Raw genomic sequence first — 27702 nt, 5'->3', positions numbered from 1 at the left:
ACTACAGACACCGGCGAATGATGTCCATGTGTTGCGCAAGTTGATTAGTATAATTTCAGTAAAACTGGCTAAATATAATTATTTTGATTAAATCTGACCCGTGACTCATGCAGATTTTCTGGAAGCGAAATCTGAATATTAAGATTAGAAAGAAGCAGCATCTAGCTTAATTTTTAATTTGATACAGTTATATTAGCGAGCATCAGTCTCGTGTATGATAATTTTTATTTAAGAAAAAAAATTAACAAAACAGAATGTCAGCATGAGAAGAGGAAGATAATAGACCCCCTAAAGATGACGTTTGAAGATTGTCAAACCATTTATGTTTACATGCAACTGGATTCTCACTTCATTTAAACTTAAACTATATATGGGCCCCTTTATAAATTTCAAGGTCAACTCATCTGGGTATTAGCATGGACGTTTGCTGGATTTCTCTTTAAAATTTCATCTTGACAACCAATTGGAGGTCATGTCAGGTCACTTCATTTGATTGTTTTTAAGTTGTATGGCAAGATAGCTTGGTTTATGCACAATAGAGTGTATAAAATGCATACCATGAACTTACCTAGGGCAAGACTTACCAAATGGACCTTGTTTGAAGTATGATGGATGGTTATGAATTTGTTATTGTTGGTTCACATTTATATGCTAATTAATATGGGAGAAGGAAAGCTGGATTTCTAATGTTGGGAATTAACAATCACAAGACATAAAGGGTTTTTAGCTACTTTTGTTATGAAAATCCATAAAAAAAAAAACAGAGAGAGATAGCTAGGGTTTTGTTATTTGGTTTGCTTGTTAAATATGAGTCAAGCTTGTCATTAAAAGTCAATAATGAGAATTCTTTCTTATTTCTTAGCTGCAAAATTCAACAAATAAGGTGCAGTAGGGTTTATGCTAAGGAAATCAATTTCCTTGGCTTGTTTATTACATAGAAATAACTTTTGGATTTTCAATGTTGGAAGTCGATACCTTTTAAATATGAAATTTTGTTGCTATGGTTGTGAAATCCATGAGAAAATGCTTTAGGGATAATATTCTTCTTTTTTTTTTTTAACAATGTTTGAGTATGAAAAGTTGTGTGGCATAATTTGGTGCGGGAATGTCTTTGAATAATAAGAAAATCAACCTTAGGGTTTCCATTTCATGTTTTAATTAGTTTCATGTTTGTCTTCTGATTTTTTAGACATACCATAAATATGGTAATTTAGGTTCTTATCATTAAATCTTTCATTTTTAGAAATTAACATCTAAATATTTCTAAATTAATAAAATCACCTATTTTTAGGGGTCAATATTAAAGTTTTCATAAAAAATCATCGAAATCTTCTATTTTTATAGATTAACATAAAAAGATTTGTCCAAATAAAAATAAAAAAGATTCTATTTTTAGAAATTAATGTTAAATTTTTTTTATCTAAAATAAAACAAAATCTCCTAGAGATTAACATCATTTTTAATTTTATTTTTTTTTGTTAAAGAGTCAAAATTGTCAAAATCTTTTATTTTTGGGAGTAATGTCAAACTTATCAATAAGTCTCAAATTCTTAAGGACCAAAATCATTTTAAAAAATAAATAAATCATGAATAAACTTAGAAATAATATTAGATTATTAATAACATGCTATAATAAATTTAAAAGAAAACATATAAAAAAATAACCTTAAAAAAGATACGATACAATTAACATTAACTTCAAATACGATATAATTAACATTAACTCAATACTCAACACTTGAGTCCCTGGTACCAATATTTATTTTAAAAATTTTAGTTTTTTTTTTAATTACCAGTTAGCAATTCTATTTATTTTCCCTCTTTAATTTTGAAAAGTCATGGATTCATGACAGTGTGACAAAAACCATATGCCTTGAAAGATTAGTACTTGCATTGAAAAGTTCCGTGCACATATTGCATAGAACACGAAAGGTTTGTGTCCTTTCTCCCTCATTATCTCAAAATGTCGAAGGGATCTTTACATCTGAATGTTCCTAGTCTTTCTTTCTTTTCGCTTTTCAATTTCGGTGACTTACCATCGACTAGGCCGAAGGTCTTGTGATCCAATAAGCATAAACCTCCTAAACGTATACAAGTGAAAAGTGTCTGTCCTGCAGTGGCGTTAATAGCAATGGAGGGAAAATGGTCATGCACGTGACAGGAAAGCTAGGTGATATTAGAGGAACCCAAACTGAAAGTTTGCTGCCTCTTCGCAGATTAAACCGACATTTTAGACCGGGACATGCCGACATTTTAGACAGGGATATGCCGACATTTAAATGATGCTTGGTTGAGCCGACACCTAAAGTGTGATTATGGAACCCGTCATTTTATGGGCCGATGAGTTGGAATTTTCGGCGGGCTGTTCTCAGGTAGTTGGCTGCTGGTCTAAGGAGACTTTGTAAAACACTTCCATAGCATGCACCTTGATCATAAATTCAAAGCGCGAAAACCACTACAAAAAAAGACGACTCGTAAAATACACCTGAATAATCCTTAATTTCTATGTCGTGCCTAAACCCAAATGTTTCTGGTGTGAAGGGGATAAAAAGAGACAACTCAAACTCCCTCATAGACACATGTGAACTGGTCTCTGCGTTGAACTGTAGGCTGTCACCGACAAGTTGAGGTTCATATGTGAAAGTGTAAGCTGTTATCAGGAGCAAAGCTGCCTGGCTGCCATCCTAACATTACAAGTTTCAAATTCATGTGAGGCAATTAAGAAATATGTCGAACATGAACCACAAGTGTGATCCCACCAGCCTCGATCGTGGACAAAAAGTCCATAGAACAAGAACCTAGTAATTATTTAAAACTGTGAAGTACAGACCCTTGTCCCTTCATTTGGCACCCTTTTTGTCCTTAACAATTTTCCTTCTTCCATGGACACAACCAGTGATTTCTTCAAACTGCAGAATCTTCCAACATATGGATTGATCAAATATCAAGGCTACCATCGTGTCATTTTTTACTAAAATTTTTATATATATTTTCTATTATATAAATGAAAACATCCAGATCTACAACCCTGTTTCGGAAAAATGCTGACATTATTAAAGACCGAGTGATCTAAATCCCTCGTCCCTTCATTTGGCACACTTTATGCCAACACATCTCTTTCACATTTAACTTTCATGTGGTCCCACTATTTCCAAAAAGGACCCAACATTTCAAATGTTAAACCAGATATCTAACTATTTAGCAATAGAGATATGAAACTTAACTAGATGCATCTTTTTGAAACCAAAAGCTTACAAAACAGTCAAACAGCCAATGGGCTTTCAGTGAATATAGATGTTAAAGCTCAAGCCAAGAAGTTCTATCACGTAAGAAAAATGATCCAAATAATATAACAAAGTTTCTGCATGAACTAAAGGAAACCAGAATCCCAAAAAGTGTAGATATGCAGAAAACATCACCAGGTATGCAGAGAAAATACCTTCACCAAAATAAGAAACGAGAGATTAATACCATAGTTCTAGCAAATAAGCATGCTTTGCTCCCTCTGAAACCCGGCTGTAGTGGAACTCCTGTTTCATTAGTCTTTCTCAGCAGTAACAGCTTCTCGCATTCTGCGCTTCTGGTGAACATCCCAATTATACACACGAGCAATAGTAACCTGTCAAATTGTAGATTATACAGTCAAGAACCACTAACAATTCACAGAAGTCAACCTCCTGAAGCCTTTGCATGTCAGTATGCTGTAAATTCAGTTCCTTCACATTTATTTGTTGTTATGCCAATCATGTAAAAAGCATGGCATTGGTTTAACTTCCAGTCATTAATCACCACTCCAGGAAGAAAGATAAAGAAGTCTATATTTACATTAGTAATACCTGTGTTATTGTGACTTGATCCCTCAGGAATTGTAGATCCGCAAATAGAACTTCTAAACTAGCTTTAGCGTTATCCAAATTCTTTTGTAGAAGAGCAGTTGCCTACACCACAAAGTTCTCAGGGATCTTACACTTGCATCCAAACTTAATGAAACTTTAAAAGAAAAGGAATAAAAAAGAAGCTTCTAAAGCACCTAAAAGAACAGGTGCAAACCTCTTCACGTGAATACTCTAACATGACATTTGCTCCCAGCCATAAACAGACTGAGCCAGCATCCTCAATGCGAGCCTGAGAATATATGCCTTCAGAAACTTCAAAATCAGCAATAAGAGGCTGCATCCAAAATACAAAGCCAATGAAACACTCATTAGCATAAACTCTAAATGAGAATAGAAACCTAAAATCATTATCTTTAAGTTCAACCAGATAACAAAAAAAGATTGCATAATTCACAACTAGTCAACATATGCATCTGAATTGATTGCAGTTTCAAATTAGGAATGCCTGTTAGAAGATATGATGTGATCAGAATATATTAAAAATGTGTTTCAAATCCTGTTGATGGCATATGTTTCGGATACTAGCTGACAATGTCAACACTTTCTTTCATGTATAGCGTGTGTATTTCTACTTCTATCAATACAAGGTCACAGTCATCCAAAGTTCCACCTTCGAAAGAACGGTAACATTTCCAAAGGCAGTAGCAAAAGTTCCAAGGTAATCTCTACATCATTTGGTGAAATGTAGCTAAACAACTGGCTGGATTGCAGTAATATAATACTGCATGTCTCCAAAAAGCAGGAGAATGCCAATCAAAATACAGCAGGAGGTTCTCAGCAAATCTATTGATAAATACTAAAAAGTAGCTCACAATCCTTTCTAAATCACAATTGCACATGAGCTTGCAAGTGTTGGGTTCTTAAAAAACAGGGGAATGTAATTAGCAAAAACCATCCAATGTACCACTGGAAATTCTTCAACGGATAGAAGTTAAGTGCACAAGGGTAGGAATATTATTGAAGAAGAAGACTCTAGTCTACTGAATGGGAGCTTGGATGCTATAGAGTAAATAATGTCAGGATTGCCACATATCTAATCCAGGAAGACTGGAGAAACCAGCATAAAATATATGGCATTCATGAAGATAGTCTTCAAATACAGCTCTAGTTTGGATATGCTAAACAGAGAAGGATAATTTAAGATCAGGTCAAGATTGTAAATTTAGTGAATGAAATCCCGTGAGCAACTCAACTAGGAAACAACAGCTTCTGCAAGTATGAACATGCATGCAACTCAAACAGTGTAAGACTGTTTTAGATGAATCATTGTCAACATACACTTATGGTGCAGCACCTAATATACAAATTAAATAATTTTGAAACCTATTGCCTTACTCTTGACCCAGGGCTTTCCATGCTCTAGGTTCGAACTTCATAAGGAGGACCCCGGATCAGAGGTTCTACATAATTCCCTAGGCTGATGGATTGACTACAGAGCTGAAATGACCATGATGATTGAATAAAGAACACCTGGGCCAAGACTAAGGCAGCTAAGGGTAGTATGGCTTGACATGAACTCTAGGGTAGAATCTTTGCAAATCCAAGAAACAATGTTGGTGATTTGAAAGATAGTATCTGAAAAGAGGAAGCCGTTCTATTATAGCAAGCCTTCAACACAAGTGAAGCTCGCTTATTTAATGCAAAAGAGAGGGAGACTCCAGCATGCTTGCCCTAAAGTAGAGGCCAGCCCTTCAGCAGATGATTTACATGATAGTTGCATTTGTTCATTTTCATCACTTAAAGAAGGGCATGAAGAACTGAACACATCTAGGAGTTCCACAATACCATCATTTATCAAAGACAAGATGCAAAAACCAAGAAATGAGATTAACATAGATGCATGTTTGAGTGACTTGTAACCAGTACAAAGAATTAAACCACCACATCTGATTTCTCCTTCTTATGATGGTCCTGTTTCTCAAAATTACTTTCAACATGCAATGGTAAGCAGTCAATGGCACACTTCAACCTCTTGTTTATGACTTTATTTGAAATTACGAACAGCTATGAATTCATCAAGGAGGAGGCGAGGGAGGGAGGGCATGTAGGAATTACAAGGATTCCCCTGTTAATACAAACTGCATGTCAATTTACTGCAAGATCTGTGCTGCACTAAGAGTATGACAGTATTCTTCACAGCCTTATTCAACCATACAATGATGATTTTGCAATAACCCTATAAAATAACATGTGCTAGAGCAGGATGATTATCCATAAAAATAAAAATAAAAGTTGTCATTCATGAGGTCTGCTAAACCCAAACTCATAACATAACACGGTTAAGAGCATATTTGCAAGCAAGCTACAATACATACTAGAAAACGATCAGCACACAAAACGAACCTCACCGGTACCCTTCTTAGCCTGTAAAATGGCAACCACATCTAAGCACTTCTCTATATCGGGAATCTTTGCCTGACAACAAAACAAGTACTGGATGTTACTCACAGTTATTGCAAACCAAGGAAATTAAACTAGTGAAGTTGCATCAAAACTCAATTTTGATTCAGCACAGTGATCCAATTTAACCAAGTTAAGTTCTGCTCATCAAAATTTACCCCAGAAAAGAAAGAGTTTCAAGACCAATAGCATCAGTCAGGAATTATTATAGCTTATAGCTTAAAATTATGATATTCAACGTTCAGCTGTATAGTCAGTATCCAAGGAGTGCACAAATACTCAAAATGCTACAACTTGGATAATAGTTTTGGACTTGATTATCTCCAGCCAAAAGCATAAGAGCCAGAGAAAAGGTATAAACCCTTAGAATGCCAAATACTAAAAATGTAGCAATCCAATCCTGCCATGTCCGGCTTCATGGGAACTCAAGCTAAAAATGCTTTCCTACAAATTCAACCTATTAAGAATTCATGAACTATAAGAACCATTTTAGCCAGTAACAATCAAATTCTACTAGTTTCCATAATGTAAAGATTTGAAGAGTCAAGCACTTGACATCAATGCCCATAAAGTGTCCATAGAAAAATAAGGAATGATTCCCCTATAAATTAAACTCTAGTTTTCTATAACTCGAATTCAATTCATATCAAAGAATACAAAGAAGTACCTGAAGATCTCTTTGTTGGGCCAGAAGTTTCATCTCCACCAGCTTATATTGCTGTAGTCTACAGAACAAGCAAAACCCACAATACCAATCACCAAAAAGATGAAACATTTAATATCATAAATCCATTAAAATCATTATACACTGATAAAAGAGAGTACCTTTCTTGCAGAAAAGAAAGGGAAGAGTTAACATCAAGACCAGATTGAGTGAGATAGGTTTCAACATCCTCTACGAATTGAGCTCCTGGTATTCCTCTTCTCTCTGTCGTTGTTTCCACTGCCGTTGATGACGACGATGCCATTTTCTTCTCCACAACTACTGACTGTATTTGGGGACTAGAAGTGGAAGAAGAGAGACACAGACAGATAGTTACGGGCTTCCAAGGTTCTTCAGCGCTTCCGTAAAGATGTCGCCATCAGCGGCTACCTCTCATTAGTTAGTCCCTTCACTTTTCACCTTTGCTCAACTGAGACCCTCTTCACACTTTATATCTGGTTCCATTAAACTCCTTCATTTCAAATCAAATGGGATTTCGGGTTCTAACTCCAATATCTTCGAAAATAATTGAAATCCATCCAGGTATTATGTTTGTAAAAGGGTTGGATTAAATCGCATTTAAGTTGATTTGTAAGGATTAATTGGACACATTTTGAAACCAAAAGGGCTTGTCTCGAGCAATTGTAATTACTTTAATGGGCCTCATCATTCGCTAACTGAGGCCTTACATCACACCCGTGTATTGGGCCATGTCTCTTCAACATGATACAACCATTTTATCAGTCTCGTTCTTGCTTCTTGGATCTCCCTCCACTCTACTCTAATGTGTCTCTAATGTGTGGTCAAAGTAAATGTCTTTGGGTATATTTTTTAAATTGTTATTTTTTAAAAATTATTAAATTTATATATTTTCTAGTTTTTTTCAGTTGTGCTTAATTTAATAATATTGAAATTAATATATATATATAATAAAATATTATTTTAATACATTTTATTTTAACAATAGAATGTACTGTATTGCCAAATACATTCTAAATATATTATCTAACAAGTATTTTTAGATGTAAGTAGTGATTTTTTCCTCTATTATTTAAAAGAAAAGGAAGGGGAGGGGGGAGGTATTTGCAAAGAGCATTTTCAAAAACTGGATTTAAGTAGAGTATAGACAAAATCAATGCATTAAAATAAATCAAATTGATTAAATTGGAGTAGTTTTGTTATGCAATGAGTACGTTTTAAAGATAATAGTGAAATAAATTAATTATAAATCGCAAACCCCATTGTTTGTTAGCCTTTTTTTTTCATTGAATTAATATGTTAATATTGAATCTTCTAGAAATTATCAATGCAGCTTTTGTGTTCCTTGTTTATGCAATCTGGTGTTGGATTACCAACTTAATGCTAATTGTTTTGCTCTCTATCCTATTTCTTTTTCCCTTTTCAAAAAAAAAAAACCCTTCAGTTGGTTCAATAAATTTCGAGGTGTTGATTTTGATTAAGTGAACATGTTTCCCATTTAATGTTCTCAAGTTTTAATTTCAGAAAGAGGTCGTGAGAAAGAAAAAAATCTAAATACATACATTAATCTAAATGTAAATAATTTAAAAGGTATTTAATACAATAATGAACTAGAAAATATGTTTATGGTAATTAAATCCAACAAACAGAAAATGATCATAATGGACTGACAATTTACTGGGCTCTATCATAGGCTAATTGAGGCATTATCATTCCTGGGCCATATGGGAGCACCTTGTTATGTTTATAAACTGGGTTGAAAGTATTTTAAAGCTCCCTTGTTATGTTTATAAACCGGGTTAAAAGTATTTTAAAAATTGATTATAATTATAGTCTTAATTGTATTTTAAATTTGTTTGAAAAGGTAGTTGTGATTATTTTTTATTTAAAAATATATTAAAATAATATTTAAAAAAAAAACAGTTTTGATACAAAATGATATAAAAATATAAAAAAATTATTAATTTGAAGTAAAGAAAAAAATAAAATAAAATAAAAAATTTGAAATACAAAAATAAAAATAACCGCACATGCTCGCAAATACAATGGGAATAAATCAAAAGAGAAAACAAACGAACTGGGTTTCCAAAAACTTCTTTTGAATCATAATGAATGCACTGATTTTTTATATATATATGTATATATAATTCTTGAATTTTGACTTCGAAATTCTAAACCTAGAGAGTCAAGAAAGGAAACAGATCTTCTTAATTTCTTCGCCTCATGTACGATTCTTCATGCGAAGTGCTGGATTAAAAAATGAAACCAGGGCATTAATAGGGAAAAACAAGAGGTTACAGAGGGCAAGCAGACGGGATGCATATGAACAACCAAGAAATCCTGCCGAGGCCACGGTCACCACAAGGACAACAGTAGAAAACATATAAAAAAGCATCAAATTAGCAGGTAGACAAAAGCAAAGCAGATCTGTCTAATCGCACCCAACTATTTAAGATTTAACACTTTGTTGCGTGCGAGATGAATCATGCTGCGGGCTGCAAAGAGGTTAGCAATCTATTTGTAGTCTTAGGTTAGGTAGTAGGTCGAGCCTCCCATTCTGAGCAGAAACTTTTGTGGTCAATTTTTTTTAATTTTAATTGATATTAAAAATATTTTTTAAAAAATATATTTTTAAATAAAAAATATTTAAATTTTTTTATATATATATTTTATACTAGTGGTAAGAATCATGCATTTTTAGGATTGTTTGGGTACTAGATTCCAGTATTATTTGGGTATTTGGCTTGCATCCAATTATTAAACGTAATTTTACCCATAAAAAAATAATTATAAAAACTTTACACTTGCAATTTTCACACACTCAAAAAATACATTTCCAACAAAAATAGTTAACGATAAAAAAAATTAACTTGATGATTAAGAAAGTTTACTCACTTCTTTAATTTCTTGAATTCAGATATTAAAATCATTGCTTAGAATACTTTATATAAGTTTTTTAATGCATTAGATCAATGTGAGAATGAGTCTTAATTAAGACCATTTAGGAAGGGATCTGGTTTAAATTAACTTATAAAAACTAATTTAAAAATACCCTTATCTTGAGTTAAAAAAAGAGGGATAATATAAATTGGTTTTTAAGTATTTTCAAAAGCATTGAAACGGCGTGGAAGAACACTGAACTAGATGTTTCAACACTTTTGGGCTTCAAATACGAGCTTCGATGGAATTTACCTCGAATACTTGAAATGAAATCGTGGAATATATTTTCCCTGTTTTCTAAACATTTGTCATGAGCCGTCGATGCTCCAGATAGCATACCTAATTCGGAGATTGATCGTGGTATTTTGGAACATTCTTTCTCGGATAAAAACCACCGAGAGCTTGGCTTATCATTCCAGCCAAGGTGATAAAGCAGCTGCTCCGAAAGTTTATAAGTGCACGTAATTCTCAAAACTTTGGAATATTTCATATAAAGCAGCGGAGATTCCAGGCTTTATTGGGGATGGCTCGCTGATGTCAACATACTAATATGCACTAGCTACGCTATTTTTGTCATTTTTGAATAACGAGTCCGTATTTCATAATATTGTTTCGATTAAATTTGTATTGAGGTAAAGCTTGTTAAAAAAAAGTTGGATTTTATATCTTTTTTATGAGCCCGCGTGGATTCATAATGTTTCACTTATATCCCCATATTTTTTTAATTTCTCAATGGTTGATTTTTTTAGAATTCTAGTTGGTTTAATCAATTTTTTTCACGGTTTATTTTTTTAATTTTCTCAATTTAATTAATTTTTTAATTATTTTACTTAATTTTTAATTAATTTTTTATTTTTTTTTTCATTTCATCGTCATTATCTTCATTTAGATGTGTCTCAAATCTTGTTTTCTTTCGGTGAATATCTGGGAACATGTAATTATCAGTTTTTTTATTCACTTGTGTTAGCCCTCAAATTAGCACGTAAGAACTCCATCGAGATTGATGGGATTTGACATTGTCTGTTGTTGCCTCGTATATTATTTATTCATGCCTAGGCATTTCATTAAATTTTCTCTCTCTCCATTTTTTTTCTTTTTTAGAGATTATAAATCTTTAAATGAAAGTGCCATGCCCTCTTCCAGGACACAAAAATGCAATGCACATTGAACCCCGGAATAGAACTTAGCCACAAGGTTAGAAGAATTTTGGTCATTTCTTACGTGGTGGGATTAAAGTTGTTAATTAATGATGCCTAGCTAGGGTCTCCATCCTAGTCGGGTCCCATCGCAATTAACATCTTTTTATGATTTTTATTCTTAAAGCATTACACAACAATTTGGCGCTTATTGTATCCAATTAAAGGATATTTATTTTTTAATAATTTATATTTTAAGGTTTTTTCCCCATTAATATACTTACCTTCAAGTACTCTTTGCTATTTTTAAATTGTGAAAACCACAGTAATTTTCATTTCCTAATAGATTTTTATATAGGATAGAATTAACGTTTTCTTTCAAGGGGCATCTCACATCCAGCAGTGATAATCAAACATTTTCCCATTACAAGTTCAAGAACAAAATAGAAATGATTATGGATGGAGAAATAGTTCTTGCATAACTCATAACAACAATGAAAAGTTATGAAAAGATAATTAAAATTATACACTATCATGCCTAAATAATTTCGTTATCAAGACTTTTTTTTGCCATGGAATATAAGAAGGTCGAGGTGCCACGTCGTGAGTAGACTCTTCCACCTCTAGGTAGTGGAGGCCATATGGCGAAGCCATCTTTCACAGCTTTCACTTTTCCACAGAGTCACCTTTTGTTTTCCTGGAGTTCAATAGACAAGGCCGGACCCCTCCATGTGGTTTAAGAATACTTTAGGCGAATTATGAAATTCTTTAAGTTTTTTTTGCTTTTCTTTTCTTCGCAGTCACATGGTGCATGCCAATATAGAAAAAGATCAAAAGAGGGGGGATTACATGGCAAATAGACTTGATTTTTTTTTTTTTGTGGGAATAATCATTAGAATCTCTTCCCTCTTTTTATCAGTTTTCTCACTAGGGTTATCCTGGAAATCTTGGGTGGTATATACCAACAGCAGAACTTCGTAAGATGGCATCAATAATAGTATTCTTTTTTATGATGTATAACATACAATGTACCGTTGAAAGAATAACATTAATTTTAATTATCTTTACATTTGGTCGACATTATATTTAGAAAGATGGCAACGTCTGGCTATGATCTCCTTTCGACATTTCGAGATTGTTGTTGATATCTAGCTTTGTAAGACTGTAAACATGACTGTCATTTACTGTCGCAGAACGTGTAATTATCGAGCTTTTCAAAGGGAATATATGACATTGTCGGCAAAAATAGTTTTTTAGAGAAACACTCAAATAGTTGAACAGCACAGGCACCTGAATGACTTCATTCAAGATCACTCGACCAATGAGATTTTGTAATAGCATCTCGAGTTTGCAGGATCGATCTTCTCCGTGGTTATTTGCAGGTGGCGTACAAAAATGTTGTGACTGCGATTAAAAAATAAAAAGGTGCAGATTTTGGTTGTGATATTCATAAGATTTTTTTATTTATACATTAAAAAACCCCAAGTGCTGTCCAAAAAACTTGCCAAATCTGTTATTATAGTGGACTTATATGGTTTACAATAAATTTCAGAAGAAAGCTTGATTGGTGTTTTTTTTTTAATAATATAGTTTTTTTCTTTTAAAATGATGTGATTTGATTTTCCAACAAAAAAAACTTCTGAGTATAATATATTTTTTTATTATCACTCATTTATGTTTATATTTATGATTAAAAGCTATTTATTCTGATTTTTTACATTCTTTCCGGATCTCCTAAGATCAACAAATTGCTTGATTTAGTGGTTCATATTTAGTTTACTAGGATTGTTAATATGTGGTCTTCTCTTATGATTAATAACTTTAAATGGATTGTGGAAGGCTCTCTTTTTTTTTTTTAGATTAATGTGGGTGTCCGGGGCAGCTTGCGTTCACCACGACTAATTTCACGGGCACTGAAGTTAACGACTATGTAAGCTTCCAGTGGCCATCATATGAGTAACCAAGGACTCGAACCTGAGACCACAGAAAAAACAAACCTCTTAATCTCAAGTTCTTACCACTTGGTTACCACCTAAATGGTTTGGAAGGCTCTTTTCTTGATAACCCAGGATCCTTCAGAATAAATAATGTCCTACAAAATCATCATGGATATTTCTTTGATGTTTTCTCTATACTAACTAGAATTTTAGATTTTTATTTAATCAAATTGAGAGCTGTTATTAAAGCTATCTAGCTCTCAGTCTCTAATTATCTCTTTCTTTATTAGTTTTTTATTATTAAATTTGACTTAGCCAATGTCATTAACTAAATGCATGATTATCACAAGAGACCATGATGCATCACAAGCTTTTCTCCTTTCAATAGACTGAATGCATACGATTACCTACACTCATGTCTTTTGTGAGAGTAATTACATGGTAGATTTCATGGCTAAACAAAAATGCAGATATCAAGTGAATTAATTGACTGGTTTTGAACCATCCATCAGTCCTGTGGGATTTTATTGTGTGTTTTCTGCTGTTATGCTTGTGAGAATGTGAAAGGTTGATCTTCGAGAGGAAAGCTTCAGTTATGATGTCATTCTGTTGTTTCTTGGCAGTATTCCCCGGCATTGTTGCTTTCATTGCATTAATTGTGCAGAGTTACATGTTGCTCTTCGGCTATTTTTGTCTTCGTTTTCTTAGCCTTGGGTTATTATCTTTGTGTTAATCTGCTGTAATTTGATATTTTGCAGACCATGTATTAATCTCGCCCACTAGTTTTGACGTTTAATGAAATATTTATTTCTAAAAAAAACATAAAAAAACCCCATCAATTATCATCCAAGCCAGCACTTAAAAATAGGACACGTGCAATGAATGTATTGTTCTAGTGCTAAGATCACATCCACTCGTCCATAGTGAAATGCATTATTAAAGCAAGCCCTGAAACTTTGTTGCTGATGTGAAGGAGCAGCGAACCGTTACAAATCAGCCCCCGCATGCCACATGCAAATTTACTGTAGATTCCACGCTGCTAGATTCTAAAAAGCAAACTAGACATCTCTATTTTTATGTTGCATCCTGTGTTTTGTTAAAGACATTCATCAGGAGCTCCACTAATTTTAATTTTTTTAATTTTTTTTTAATTTTGAGATGACTTTTTAGTTCAAATTTGCTACCCCTCCCCACAAGAGATCGAGAGGCATCGCTCAACCAAAAAGCTGGATGATCTTCGATAATAGATCACGCCCTAATTCATTGTATCGCAATCCCTTGGATGATCTGTGTACTTTTGATTTGATTTTCAGATCAATTATTGGTGATCTTTATTTCGGAGATGGCACGTCGTTTGCACGCCTGAAAATGGTAGCTGGCTAGTTTGATGGATGACAAAGGCTGTTTAGCTTCCCTGATCAGCTTGCTATTTAAATGCTCTGATTGATTGATGAACAAGTTGCCTTCAGCTTTCAAATCAAAATCACAATAATGGCTCTCCATCCAGAGCCCTCAAAATGATGAAAACTTGCCCTCTAAACCATTAAACTCAGGCTAATTAAGAAATTAATTATAAATTAAATGTGGAACTCACCCTCCGAGCCCCGATGCTTGTCATGCAAAACCTTCCTTGTTGTATGATATTGTTTTTATTGAAAATGTTTCTTGAAATCACTTCTCCAATAGTTCTAACCATCACATTTATGAGATCCATAGACGATATCATTTGACTAAGTAAGAGAAATATTCTTAAAAGTGATCGATCGATGAAGTTTTTTGACACGTGTTTGATTATATATTTTCAAATAATATCAATTTAATATTAAAAAAAAATTGAACAACAATTGAACAAAAAAAACAAATGGAATTACCAATTTTTGTTGCCTTGAAATTCTCTTTTACCTTTTGGAAATTATGATGGCGACATGCTGGATGATACAAACATGAATGACGTCAAAGCAAATGCCTGTGTGGCTGCTTCCTCGCTTAAAATTGTATAATGCTTTTGGGTTAATTTGCCCCCCCACCCCCCGAACTAGTGGTGGCATGTTGACAATCAAGAATTGACCATCTTTCTTTCTTGTGGGTTTTTCTTTCGTGACATCAAGTTACCATAACTATAATCATGTTTCTGGTAGTTGAATTAAGTAGCAGAAACACTCTACTTATAATACACTTGTGAGAAAAAACTTGAAAAAATGAAGTCATCAATGACTTGAAGTCATGGCAACAATCGCGTCCCTTTTCCTCTAATGAGTTAAAATAGTTAACAGGCCGGCCAGATAACGACGAGGGGGAGGGGGCAAACTGGGCGGCCTTGCTGTGGTTAATTCAAAAGGTACAAAACGGGTCTTTTTAACTGTGGACATGCTGAAGACAAGGCTTAAAATAAGGGCACATGGGCGCAAGTGTACTATGGCTGTGTTTGCATGCCTGAACAAAATGAATGCAAAGCATGTGCTCTGAAAAAATGATCACCTTTTGTTTTGGAGACCTATTGCAAGCAAAAATAATGTAGGGTAAGGTGTCCTGTGCTGGTGGTCCTTCACAAGTTTTTCAATCGTGAAAGTGCCTGCACTCTCTCACTCTCTACCCTCCCCTCAAATCCAAATCGTAGCTGATGGTGATGAAACACAAGCACTCGTGTGCCTCCATTCTGTGCCTGCCATGGAAAATGATAGGTGGCTCTTCTTCATCATCTGAACACAATGGGAGCAGGTGTCACCTTGTTAGGCCTCCTCAGCACTAACCCTCTCGAGAGGAAGAGCCCCTTTCCTGTACTTACTAATTGGAAGGGGGCAAGTGACCCGGGCTGCATTGACGGCAGGATTTCTTAATGACATTTATCCGGTGGGGACAACTGACCACGTGATTGTTGTACCGATTTTCTTCAAGTGTATATTGGCACTGTCGACCCATTTTAGGGTGGTGGAGTTGAATATTCAAGACTAACACGCACACCGCACACCATCGTCCTTTGTTTTAGCCAATTCGATTCCAAGAAAAAAAAACTCTCTCAAATTGACCTCGCAATCATATAAATAACAACAATTGGAGTGTCCTTTTCGGTTACAGGCAGTTATATGGATGATCAAACAACGTAGATTGCCACTTGCGGCAATCTCCATAAACCACAAGGTGCTGCCAATACCCCCCGAGGCTAGCTACAGACAAAACCGAAGTAGCCTCGAGCCCTCGGCATTTGCTCCTATCTTTCCTTTCCTTTCACAGATGCAAAGGAAGACATGCTCACCACTGGATGAAAAAATCTTTTTGCAATCACGCATGGTTGGATACCATTATATATAATCTTAGTAATGTTCTTCTTAATTACTGTATAATTAAGCCCAATAACCATTGTCAGCTTCATTAAATAAAATCCACCTCTTTGTTATTATTTTTCTTTTTTTGATATGCTTAGAGCACCTAGTTCTTCACACTATACAACAAGAAAGTTAGAAAATCAACCCCCTTGCTTCTACACCTCAGAACCACATTTCTCACATCTTAATAAAACCCGTAAGCAGGCCAAAGAGGCAACATTTGCCAACGTTGTCTATACAATAAGGTGACGCGTTATTAAGGAAGGATTTTAATTAACAACTTCCTTATTAATTAACCTTTTTTCTAGCATTCATAACAGAGAAAATAGAATACCTTTCTTCTGAAAGAAAAAAGAAACAGAGACGTATTTAACAGGAGTCGAAAGAAAAAAAAATGTGAGAAAAAACCAGAAAACGACATCTGCCAACACAATCCAATGGGAGGTTATCGGCTCAGAAGTAGAGCTGGCTTCGGAGGTAGAGCGAGAAAGAAGCTCAACTATAGCAGTCATGTTTTTAACTTGCATCTCCCAAGCAGCCATATAATCTGTAGTTTCTTCCAAAATAACAGGCAATGGTTGTTTCCGGCAACCAGGGACTAACCGGCCAAGAACACTAACTTTCCTTTGAACAGCCGGCAAACCCTTCGCTTTCAACCTCGAAACACTCACTTTATGCTTCCTCGACGACCGGCTGCTACTCCCGGTAGTGGGTCCTGGAGAAGAAGACGACGACCACGCAAGTCTCTGTCTCTTATGTCGTTGTGTTCCGAAATTTATTATTAATTAATTAATTAACATTTTCTCTAGGATTCATAACAGAGAAAATAGAATACCTTTCTTCTTAAAGGAAAAAATAACAGAGACACGTATTTAACAGGAGTCAAAAGAAAAAAAATGTGAGAAATAAACCAGAAAACGACATCTGCCAACACAATCCCACTAGGAGGTCATCGGCTCAGAAGTAGAGCTGGCTTCGGAGGTAGAGCGAGAAAGAAGCTCAGCTATAGCAGTCATGGTTTTAACTTGCATCTCCAAAGCAGCAATATAATCTGTAGCTTCTTCCAAAATAACAGGCAATGGTTGTTTCCGGCAACCAGGGACTAACCGGCCAAGAAAACGAACTTTCCTTTGAACAGCCGGCAAACCCTTCGCTTTCAACCTCAAAACACTCACTTTATGCTTCCTCGACGACCGGCTGCTACTTCCGGTAGTGGGTCCTGGAGAAGAAGAAGACGACAACGCAAGTCTCTGTCTCTTATGTTGTTGTTTCCGAAATTTGAGTTTGATGCGGCTAGTTAAAATGGCTCGGCTCCACCTGGTTTTACCTTTAGCAGCGAAAGCTAAAGCTCGATCAGCAACTTCTCTAACGGCTCGACCTTGACGCGGGGCTGATGAAGTTGAAGGGTTGAGATTGACTTGGCTTAAGGCTTGGATGAGTTTGGATGAGTAGACTTGTTGTTGTGCTTCTGTTTTCCATTTGGCGTGGCTCTGTGAGTTTTGGCTCTGTTTTGATTGGTGTTGCTGCAACACTGATTTCTTCTTCTTTTTCCTTCTTGTTCGATCCATGTTGATGTTGGCGTTAGTACTCACTATTGCTGCTGCTGCTGCCGACGACGGTGGTTCCATCTTGAATCCTTTGATTATTATTAAGATGATGATGATGATGATGTCTTGCTCACATTAAAAGTTATCAAAACTCTGTTTTTCTGTCAGTTCCTGTCTGGTTTTGTTTCTGATTCAAAAAAAAGAAGAAGAAAAATTTAGATTCATGTGGAAAAGAAAGAAAATTCCGAGATCAGATTCATGAAAATTAAAGAGAGAAAAAAGAGAGAGGATTTTATTAGCGATCTGTTAATTACCACAAAAAACAGGTTTGTTGCTAATAATGATGTAATTAGGATCAAGATTGAGTAATTAATAATAAGAGAAGAGTAATTGTTTGATGGGATTCAAGATTGAATGCAAGCAAGAATCATGGAACTCACAGGTTAAGGATAGGACTATTATTACCTTTGAGAGAGAGATCATCAAGTTTCAACAACAGCAAGGACGAAGAGATGTGTATAATAAATAATCTAAGCAGTGTTCACGAAAGAAAGAAATATCTGAGAGGGGAAGACAATGGAGAGAGAGAGAGAGAGAGAGAGAGAGAGCTGGTGAGGTGTGGATTCTGTTCAGGGAGAGAGGGAGAAAACGGTGGTGGAGAGAGGGTTATAAAGGAAGGAATCAAAAGAGAGCACAGCACGCCTTCATAAAAACCACATGCTTTTCTTTCTTCTGATGGCGTGGTGTGGTGCCTTTTACAATTTTAGCCTTTTACCATGCGTGCTTGTGTACGTGCTCTCTTATCTCATGTATGGCTCAGACACCACCACCCTGCCCCCCCAGCCCATTTTACTGGCCTCATTGTTTTCGAAGACTTTGTGGGGGAAGCAAAATAGAAGTACTCCTCTATTGTGTTTTCAATGACGAAATTGCCCTTTTCTAGTCATTGTCGGAAAACCGTGCAATATTTTAAAAGAGATTTATGGGTATCCACGTCATATTTCCGATCTTGGGTTGATTTTCTTGCCGTCTATTTTTTTTTTCCTTGCCATTTAGAATGGACTCGATTAGCGTGCGTGCACACTGTTGGTCAAATTATTATTTTTTTAATTAAAAACAATCAGATGCTAGAAATGATTTATATAATTAAAAAATTTAAATTGCGTGAAAATTTATAAGATGTGATTTTATTGTTTTAATTAGTTTTAAAATAATTTAAAAAATATTAAAAAAATCAGTGTTTGTGAATAAAATTTAAAAAATATTAATTAAAAAACAACAAAAATTAACTAAAATTAACATGTCAAACTTATGACATGAGTGTTAAAATAAAGATAATTTTATAAAAATAAATTATAAAATTTAATTTTTAATTATTTTAATGTTAAAAAATATAATTAAAAAATAATTAAATTTTTTTTAAGTCAACTCATTAAATCTATAGTTTCAACCATGAGTTTGAATAATTTTATAAAAAATAAATTAAAAAAAACATGGTATTAACTTGAATGATAAAATTAAAATAAAAAAATATATATTAAAAAAAAACACAAACATGAAAATAAAAACAGTCACAGCTGACAGTGTCATCTGAATAGAGTAGAAGAAAAAAAAAAACCCTTCTCCTTTAAGTTTTTTTAATGATAGTGCGCCACGTGTCATACATGATACTGGGAGTGCTAACAAAGTATAGTGTTTATCCAAACTAATAACATTAAGAGAAATGGTATAAACTTGTCCATTTTTGCTCGCGTGGTCTTGGCAGTGTAAATTTCAGCCATAGCACTACCGAGTTCTCGGTATTTTCTAATTGAACTTAGCAATGAAAAAGGAGGCGTCAAGTTCAAGAGAACAGTGACGTGTGCGGGGAAACACTCTCATCAAATCGACAAGTGGACACATCTCATTGCCGCATTTATACCCTGCACGGCTAGGCATTTATACCATGCAGCATGCCCTCGTTTCTTTCGGTTAACTCCATCATGTATTGGGCGGATGGATATATATATATATAGTCATGTAATAATAAAACTTACATGTAAAAAATAGAATAAAATAAATTATAGAAATTATGTTAGATCATCTCACTTGATTAGGTAATTGAGATAATTTATTAACTGTCTGGAATTATTGAATATTTTGATCTATTTCTTTTATCAATTAAAAAATAATTAATTATATTTTTCTTGGTTATTTTCTTGATATTTAGGACCGCTTTCTGTCAGGTGGACAATATCCATCATACCACTACCCTTGTTTCTATGCATGGTATGATTATTTGGTTGTGTAAGAAGTCACGGGCACGAGGATAACATGTTCATGATGTCATATTAAAAACTCTGTATTTATTTTATTTTCCACCCTTATCTTTGCCTTCTCAACCCTGCACACACAGCATTTTCAAGCTCATGACCCTTCCCTTATCTCTTAACAGCGGGAGGGTCTCCCATTCACTACAGAGGTGTTCAAGTGAATCCACCCATCGTTTTTCATCGTCAACTATCTCAATTCAATGTTGTAAATATATAATCATATCATCATATATAATATAGTTTTTCAACCTCACCAAGTAGAGCCCTTGACCTTATACACGGTCCTTAACAATGTTAATTGTAACAAAGTTCTTTAAAAGTGATGTACAGTGTATAAAAATAGTATGTTTGGAAGTGTGGTTGCTATTATTTTTTAAAGTGTTTTTTATTTAAAAAAATATGTTAATAATATTTTTTATTTTTAAAAAATTATTTTTGAAATGAACATATCAAAATAATTTAAAAATATCAAAAACATGTTAATTCAAGACAAAAAAAATTTAAATTTTTTCAAAAATGCTTTTTAAACACAATTTCAAGCGAACCTAGAAATATAGCTAGTGGATTCAAATGAAATTGTTTCCATTCAATAACAACTAATAATTGGTGTTATTTTTACTGCACAAACGGTAAATCCACCCATTGTTTTTATTTATTTTCAAAATTTTGAAATATTGTTGAAAGAATAAAAAAGTTCTCTATAATGAAAAAAAGGTTTATTAACAAAATAGAGTTTCGAAATTGACTATTTTTAAAAAAAAATTAAAGAGCTTTTCAGAAGCATAATAATGTTTAATATTCTAAAAACATTAAAATATTATTATGTTCAGATGCAATATTTTTCCATTTAAAGAACTAAATACTAAATTTTTTAGTTTTTCAAATTTATACCGAGTTCCAAAAACACATTTTAGAGATTCTTCGTAATTCTTCAATACAAGTCTTTCACTATTTTTCAAATAAAAACCTTGAATAACATATATTTTTTTTCTTTTATATGCAAACACTTTTTGAGTAATGTAAAAAATTAATTAAATTATTTTTTATATTCTTTATTTTGTTGGTATCATAAATTTAATTTTTGTTATAAATCTAATATATATATTTTTTATTTAACAAAATAACTTTTTAATGACAATTTCTAATTTGAATGAAATATAATTAATATTTTATCATTTATTATTACAAATACAAAATATAAAGATGACTATTATAAATTATGATTTTTTATGAAAGGTAATTGTAATTTCAATATATATATATATATATATATATAATAACTTATCTTTGATCAATTTAAATAAATAAATAAATAAATAAATTTTATAATTTATCACTGAAAAAGAAAAATATAAGAAAAAGAAAAACACACCTCAAGGATCTAGAGGAAATCGTCTTCATTCTACATTAACTAATGAATGGTGTTATTTCTTGATTATTAAATTATTTATTTATTCAAAATTTCGAAATATCACCGAGAGAATAAGAAAGATCTCTACGATGAAAACCCCGTTTACCAAGAACATGGGGTCTCGAAGTGGACATAATGACAATACCAACCCAGGATATTGGCTGGCGGGGACGGTTTCGGAATTCAGACAAGCAGGCTGCGAGAACCGCAGACAGCCTTCTGAGGGTGAAAATGGTAAGGGCTGATGACATGTCAAGGAATGATTGGAATTCGATGGCGCTAAATTGACTAGCATGTGTCCCCTTGTAAAACGCTGGTTTTCATTCCGTGCAATGATTAATGGAGGTGATGATCCAGCAAAGAAATCATAAACAATATAAAAATGTATGTGCCATGTGGGCTGTCCCCCCTGGCGCTTTGCTATTCCCCCCTTTTGTTATGTATCTGTTGGGAGAGGCTTGGAATTTTGCTCCTTGGCGAGGTGTGGACAGCCATGCTCCACATCTCCTGCGTAGCTTTTTCTGTAGAACAGATTTTTTATCTCGAAGAGATCCCAAATGGGATCAGATGTATTTGTCATGATGGATACTCCTTGTTTATACGCACAGGCTCATCCAAAGACTTGTATTGGACAGACCTTCCCATGATTTTCCGTCTCAGCATTGCTACAGAAGTAAAGTACCAGATGATTCCCTAACCCTATGTTCTGTTTCGGTGATGAAAATAACATGAACATGTCAAGCCAAATAATGGTCTTTCATGTCATCACCCACTTGTTCCGAGAAGCCACCTGTGGAGCTTGTCCTTACAGTAAAAATGAAAAGGTTCATCACCGATTTGGCCACCAACGAAAACCGCCGAGGGGAGCTTAGCATAAAGAAAAGAGTGTGGAACAATGCTTGTGTCATCATGAATTATTTAATTTATCCCAAAATGGTAATCATTAACCTAATCCTCGTTCTCACCAAAAATCATGCTAGCATGTGTCTGTCAATTCCCCTTAAACACGTTTGCACAATGTGTAGTAGGGAGGAAGGGAAATGGTTTTTCTTTTCTTTTCACATCAACATATAAAGTCAACAAAAATATTTAAAAAAAAACTTGAAAAAAATCAGATGAATAGTTTTTTTTTTTAATATGTTTTTTTTGCTCCAGTGGATCTGATGCGATAATCTTTATTATTATTATTTTAATGATTCTTTAATGTTCATCTCGTTTTATTTAACTTTTAAGAAATTTATTGTTTTTCTTTAGGTAGCTATTAGTTACAGACTTGATTGGTTACAGTCTTTGTATAGGTTTAAATACTTACCCTCTACTATTGTTTGATGAAAAAGATCAATCTTCGGTCGAATTTTCTTTTTCTATTCTCTCTTTCCTCTTCGGTTTGTTTTCTTTATATATAGTTTATGTTCGGTTGTTGAGAAAATAAAGGAACCCCACCAGAGAAAACAAAAGACAAGCCAGGTGGCCCTCTTTTTTGTTCTTTTTAGAGTTCATTTCTTTCAATATTTTATTCCATGTTTATTGAACTCAATGGCTTACAAGGTGCTTCGAATGAAAGATAATCAGTCAGAGGTGAAGCAGTTGTATGTGTAACTAAACAAGAACGTGAAGAAAATTGCAGAGGCTAGGAAAGTTGCAGTGAGAACTGAGAAAGCCAGCTCAGAAAATAGTTACTGTACTGTGAAGCCAAAGCCTGAGAAGGTGATTAAGATAAGCCTTGGTACTGAAGAGAAGCCCGTGAGAAAGAAAAAGGAAGGAGAAGGATCTACAAAACCAACTCTTGCTTCTTTCGAGACTGCTGGAAGAGAAGAAGAAGAAAAGACAGAAAATGTGCGCTATTTGATCAATTTCTTCTCTTATTATACCAGCTTTCTAAATACTTTTACTAATTTTGCTATTTTTGAAAAATAAACCCGCAAGGAAAACCTAAATCTTAACTTGGAAATCTAAAATCTTACTACGTATTATGGCGTGCCATAGATGTTGCCTCCTTTATATGAGACCATGAAACATCGAGCACCAAAAAGGGTAATCGCAATAAACATCGCCATAAAAGGTAATTACTGCAGGTGGATTGTAAACAGTGGAAACTGATCCGCAAATCCGAGCGAACCCACACCGTGGCAGTTGTACGTAGTTGCTGATGGTGAAGGTCACTGATTCGAACTAAAAGCATCACATAAATGCAGAAGGTTTTGACGCCATCGAACAGTTTTACCGTGTTGTAATTTTTCGATCCAAAGTATCCATAACGTGCTTGACAGTTGGCATTTCTCTGGGCAGAACTTGATCCACATGGCAATTAAACGCCGTGATACGGTTATGACGATCACACAGCACCCACGAACAGAGAGTTTTGTAGTTTATCCATCATGAAAAAAGATATGCTAATCCTGGGATTACAGCAGGGTTTTCTTCGCGGGAGCCATGTCGAAGATGCATGGCATTTTGGTGGTATCCTGCTCATGCGGCATCAGTAATAAAGTTGGCCTGGGTTGGGCTCGGTACTGTGTTTTACCATGCTTTCAAACCTCGATGTAGAGTTTCAGTTCAAAATATATTCAAATTCAAACTCGGTATGAATCATAAATTAAACACCTCTAGGATGTTTGGATTTTTTTAATTTAAAATAGAACTTTTTTTATATTTTCAGGTTACCGGCAATTAATGTATCTGTTACACACATAAAACAGCCATTAGTATTTGTTGGTGGTTATTGTGAAATTACAAACTCTATAGTTTTTATAAATTACACTTTACATCCACATCAAACAAAATATATTATTGAAGATATAAACTGTTATTAAATATATAAATGATATAATTAAAAAAATATAATTTATAGAAAGAAAAAGAAAAAGAAAAAGAAAAGTTGAAGTTTAGATCTATCAAATCACATGAGAGTTTTGTAATTATCCCTATTAATAATAAAAGGGTCTTCAACATCAGTTGTTTATGTTCTAAGATTGGGTTACCTAACGTACTTTTTTCATGGGAGTTTAGCTATCAGCAATCCAAGTTATGTTAGTTAAGAAACACCATCAGTGATTTAACTGCAATAGGAAAAAAAAAAAGCATGAATAAATTAAACAATATAATATACAAAATTGAAAAGGAATAGGACCATCTATTGTTTAATGCTTTAGTTTAAGAGAACAAAACCAGGTCAGCCCATTTTGACGATATATACAATGAAAATGCCCTCGCTCGATGACTGAACCAGATGCCAGCACGAGACGCCTGTGGATGGAAGGGACACATCAAATGATTGTCACCAAGGCTCCCTCCAATAACTTGAACTTTCCTTTTGATTATACTTGACCATTGCTTTAAGTACAATTTGCTCTATAAAAAAACAATTATTCTTGTTCCTCAAGCTTAAATATATTATAGGAGGATAACACTAAATCTTTGCCTTTGAGTACAGCTGGCTAAAAAGGCATCACTATCATTTATAAACTAATAAAACCTTAATTGATGACACCAAATGACCCCCACTTCCTAGCCTAGCCAACCCTCGAAAGGGGCACTTCCCCTCCATGATCTTGGATCAAGGAACAACAGGATGTACAGCATGAAATTGCCGCTCGAGGTTAAAAAAAGAAGAAGAAAGATCGCCACTCAAGGCAAAAGCCGAAAAATCTGTGCAAATCCACTGGCAACTGGCGAGCTTCAGACCCCTCCATTTAACTTATGATCTAACTGTCAAATTGGATGCTTTATTGTCTCCTCGTACAGACTACAAGAGAAAAGGGCCTCGAGAATTATAAGAGGTGTCTTTATCTGAGATTCTTTCTAATCCAGCTCTCGATAAGTTTTAACTACTTCTGTTAAAAGAGTCTACGGGATCTTGTTATGCTGTCCTTTTAACGTAATAAAGAAGTATCTCGGGTGGATAGAGAAATATCTTGTTAACAAGAAGAACACAATTAGCTGATAATGCAGCAACAAAGCTTTCAAGACTTGATTGTGCCTTTGACAGCCTCCCTCGATGTTGTCTTAGCTCAATGCTGCCCCCAATAAATCATAATAATTACTATATGTTATTCTCACCTTCCAATTTGTAGTATTATATCATTTCCGGACTTGTCAAGTTTGACTGACTTTACTTCTTTATTGTTCTCTTCGTCAGGAGTTATTCAACTACCAGTAAGATTTCTTCGCAACAAATTGCATCCCGAGACTTTCCGATCCTCAGGCCATTCATTGGCTCATAGTATTGCCGAATTCATTAGTGATTAGTTGTTTGAACATACTATCTTATTTGTCTTATCTGAACTCACAAAGGCCCCTCCATTTCCCCCACATTCTCTATATGTGAGAAAATAGCCAGAAGATCATATATATGATAGTCACCGGTGACACATCTAATGGTTGCTATCATCCTTTGTACTGTCCATATACCAGTCAACCTCACAAGCAAAATAGTAAGTCACCGGTCAAGTTAATTTTTAACATAAAAAAATATTGATATTATAAATGTGTTTCCATGTTTCATGTTTTTAATTAAAAAATGAAAAAAAATGCTAACTTTTAATAAAATAAATTAAAAAATATATGTGAATCAATAAATCAAAAGGTAATAGTTACCGTTAACTAAATATTAAATCAGGAAACTAATCTTTCTAGCGAGATAAAATATATATATCAAAACACATTCTAATTAAAAAGAAATTAAAAATAATCATGGATCCTAACGTTTTCTTTTTTTCAATAGGTAAAGGCCACCACCACCTTCTCTCATGAGAAAAAAATAAAGTTTGAGAGTGAATTGTAAAATGCTAAAATAGCATGGACTAAATAATATATAAATGAAGACTTTAAGGACTAAATGAAAGTTTTCCATACCAAAATGAAAATAGGGTCATTTTTTTTTAAAAAATTGATTCTTATTTTTTTAACTAAAACCTAAAATTTTATTTTGTGAAATTAATATTTAATTTACTGTCAAAATATTCCTGGTGTACGCATGCAAAACAAAGGAAATCTTAAAATATAAAACCCTTGTAATATAAAATATACAATCACAAAGAAAAAAAATTGCATAACCAAAATGTATCCAGGTGGACACGACATCACTCTACTTTTGTCCAAATCTTTTAGTTTTTCTACGACATCACTGTACTTTTGTCCAAGTCTTAGTTTTTCTTACAGTATGATTATAATTATAATACTTGATTGGATTTATTGTACTCTCATATTAACCCGACATAAATTGGTTAGGCTATTCAGATCTGGTGAAGTCTAAAATAACAGCATCGGCAAAATGCACGCTAGAATTGAATAAAGTATTAGAAACGGATCCGCAAGATTCAAATTTAATGATAGAATGCTTGTAGACAGTTGCCGTTATTAGGATTGTGGCAACCTCCGACCAACAGAAATCTACGAGTCATTAAAGATGAATCCTTCCTTCCCCTGAGTAATTTCACCATCAACCCTTGATTGAAAATCACATACTACCAAATCGGATTGTATTATGGATGACGAGTAGATGATAAAAGCATATTCACTCAACAAAATCAGGTGGTAGATATTACACACTCTAGCTGAAAACTGTTCTAGAGGATAGAATATGACTATGGATTTGGCAAAATTTTGCACCAAGAGTACTAAAAATTACAGAAGGATCACAGAATCTGTAATTATATGATTTCTATGCACTTAAATGCTTCCATCCAGTGATGCACTTAGAATAGAAGTTAATTGTAATAATTTTTTTAGGGTGGATACAACATAAGAAATGCATTCTCCTTTGGCATCCTAAATGAAATCATTCATGGAAAATACCCAACATAAGTCGTGCCAATGTCAAAGGGGAAAGCAGGCTTCCCCAAATAATAACCAGACGGAAAGCATCATGTGGCTGTCAAGCTCAGAGCGGTGAGATGGGTTGTCAAGCCATGTCAAAGGGGAACCAGAAATCTCACTTTTGATTTGTGTTTCTCTAATGAAGTGATAAATGAGCAGTAGCGCTCTATTTTATTGTGGACTCGCTACCTAATGACGTTGATTTTCAACATTATCGAACTATGGGCTATCGACTAGGGCCCAGCAAGTCAAAATAAGATTGCCATTGGCTTGCTGTTTATCAAACTAGATCATGGGGGGG

At 34.1% G+C, this 27702-nt stretch overlaps 2 protein-coding genes and 1 long non-coding RNA gene across 4 annotated transcripts in view; all 3 read right to left on the bottom strand.

Moving 5' to 3' along the window:
• Positions 1–3211: 3211 nt before the first annotated feature.
• Positions 3212–7536, bottom strand: LOC105115483 (probable prefoldin subunit 3). The gene is made up of 6 exons (XM_011012377.1): positions 7122–7536; positions 6964–7021; positions 6240–6311; positions 4051–4170; positions 3837–3938; positions 3212–3619 (listed from the first exon to the last, which is right to left on the bottom strand). Exons 1-6 carry the CDS (start codon positions 7262–7264, stop codon positions 3539–3541), a joined length of 576 nt encoding a protein of 191 aa, XP_011010679.1. The 5' UTR covers positions 7265–7536; the 3' UTR covers positions 3212–3538.
• An 8943-nt stretch (positions 7537–16479) lies between these two features.
• LOC105115469 (transcription factor bHLH147-like) lies at positions 16480–18662 on the bottom strand. Of its 2 annotated transcripts, XM_011012360.1 has the most exons (3): positions 18327–18662; positions 17576–18048; positions 16480–17071 (listed from the first exon to the last, which is right to left on the bottom strand). In XM_011012360.1, exons 2-3 carry the CDS (start codon positions 17940–17942, stop codon positions 16626–16628), a joined length of 813 nt encoding a protein of 270 aa, XP_011010662.1. In that variant the 5' UTR covers positions 17943–18048; positions 18327–18662; the 3' UTR covers positions 16480–16625. The 2 variants fall into 2 exon arrangements, with proteins under 2 accessions (XP_011010662.1, XP_011010670.1); XM_011012368.1 differs by lacking the exon at positions 16480–17071 and having other exon boundaries at positions 17095–18048; positions 18327–18588.
• A 5837-nt stretch (positions 18663–24499) lies between these two features.
• Positions 24500–27702, bottom strand: part of LOC105115455 (uncharacterized) — a 5714-nt gene continuing 2511 nt past the window's right edge. The window contains exon 4 of the long non-coding RNA XR_840346.1: positions 24500–24643. This is a non-coding gene — a long non-coding RNA (uncharacterized LOC105115455). The remainder of the gene's footprint in view (positions 24644–27702) is intronic.

This window comes from Populus euphratica, unplaced genomic scaffold (assembly GCF_000495115.2).
Source record: "Populus euphratica unplaced genomic scaffold, PopEup_1.0 scaffold5.1, whole genome shotgun sequence".
Lineage (NCBI taxonomy): Eukaryota > Viridiplantae > Streptophyta > Magnoliopsida > Malpighiales > Salicaceae > Populus > Populus euphratica.
Note: the sequence above shows the minus strand (reverse complement) of the source record. Positions and strands in the feature narration are given on the sequence as shown.

Bases quoted from the DNA above. Each gene is read 5' to 3' on its own strand.
- LOC105115483 (XM_011012377.1), bottom strand. From the start codon at position 7,264: ATGGCATCGTCGTCATCAACGGCAGTGGAAACAACGACAGAGAGAAGA. The intron at 7,022-7,121 runs GTACTCTCTTTT...CTTGTTCTGTAG, and splicing joins CTTTCTTTTCTGCAAGAAAG to ACTACAGCAATATAAGCTGG. The intron at 3,620-3,836 runs GTATTACTAATG...ACAATTTGACAG, and splicing joins ATCAAGTCACAATAACACAG to GTTACTATTGCTCGTGTGTA.
- LOC105115469 (XM_011012360.1), bottom strand. From the start codon at position 17,942: ATGGAACCACCGTCGTCGGCAGCAGCAGCAGCAATAGTGAGTACTAAC. The intron at 17,072-17,575 runs ATAAGAGACAGA...GAACACAACGAC, and splicing joins CAAATTTCGGAAACAACAAC to ATAAGAGACAGAGACTTGCG.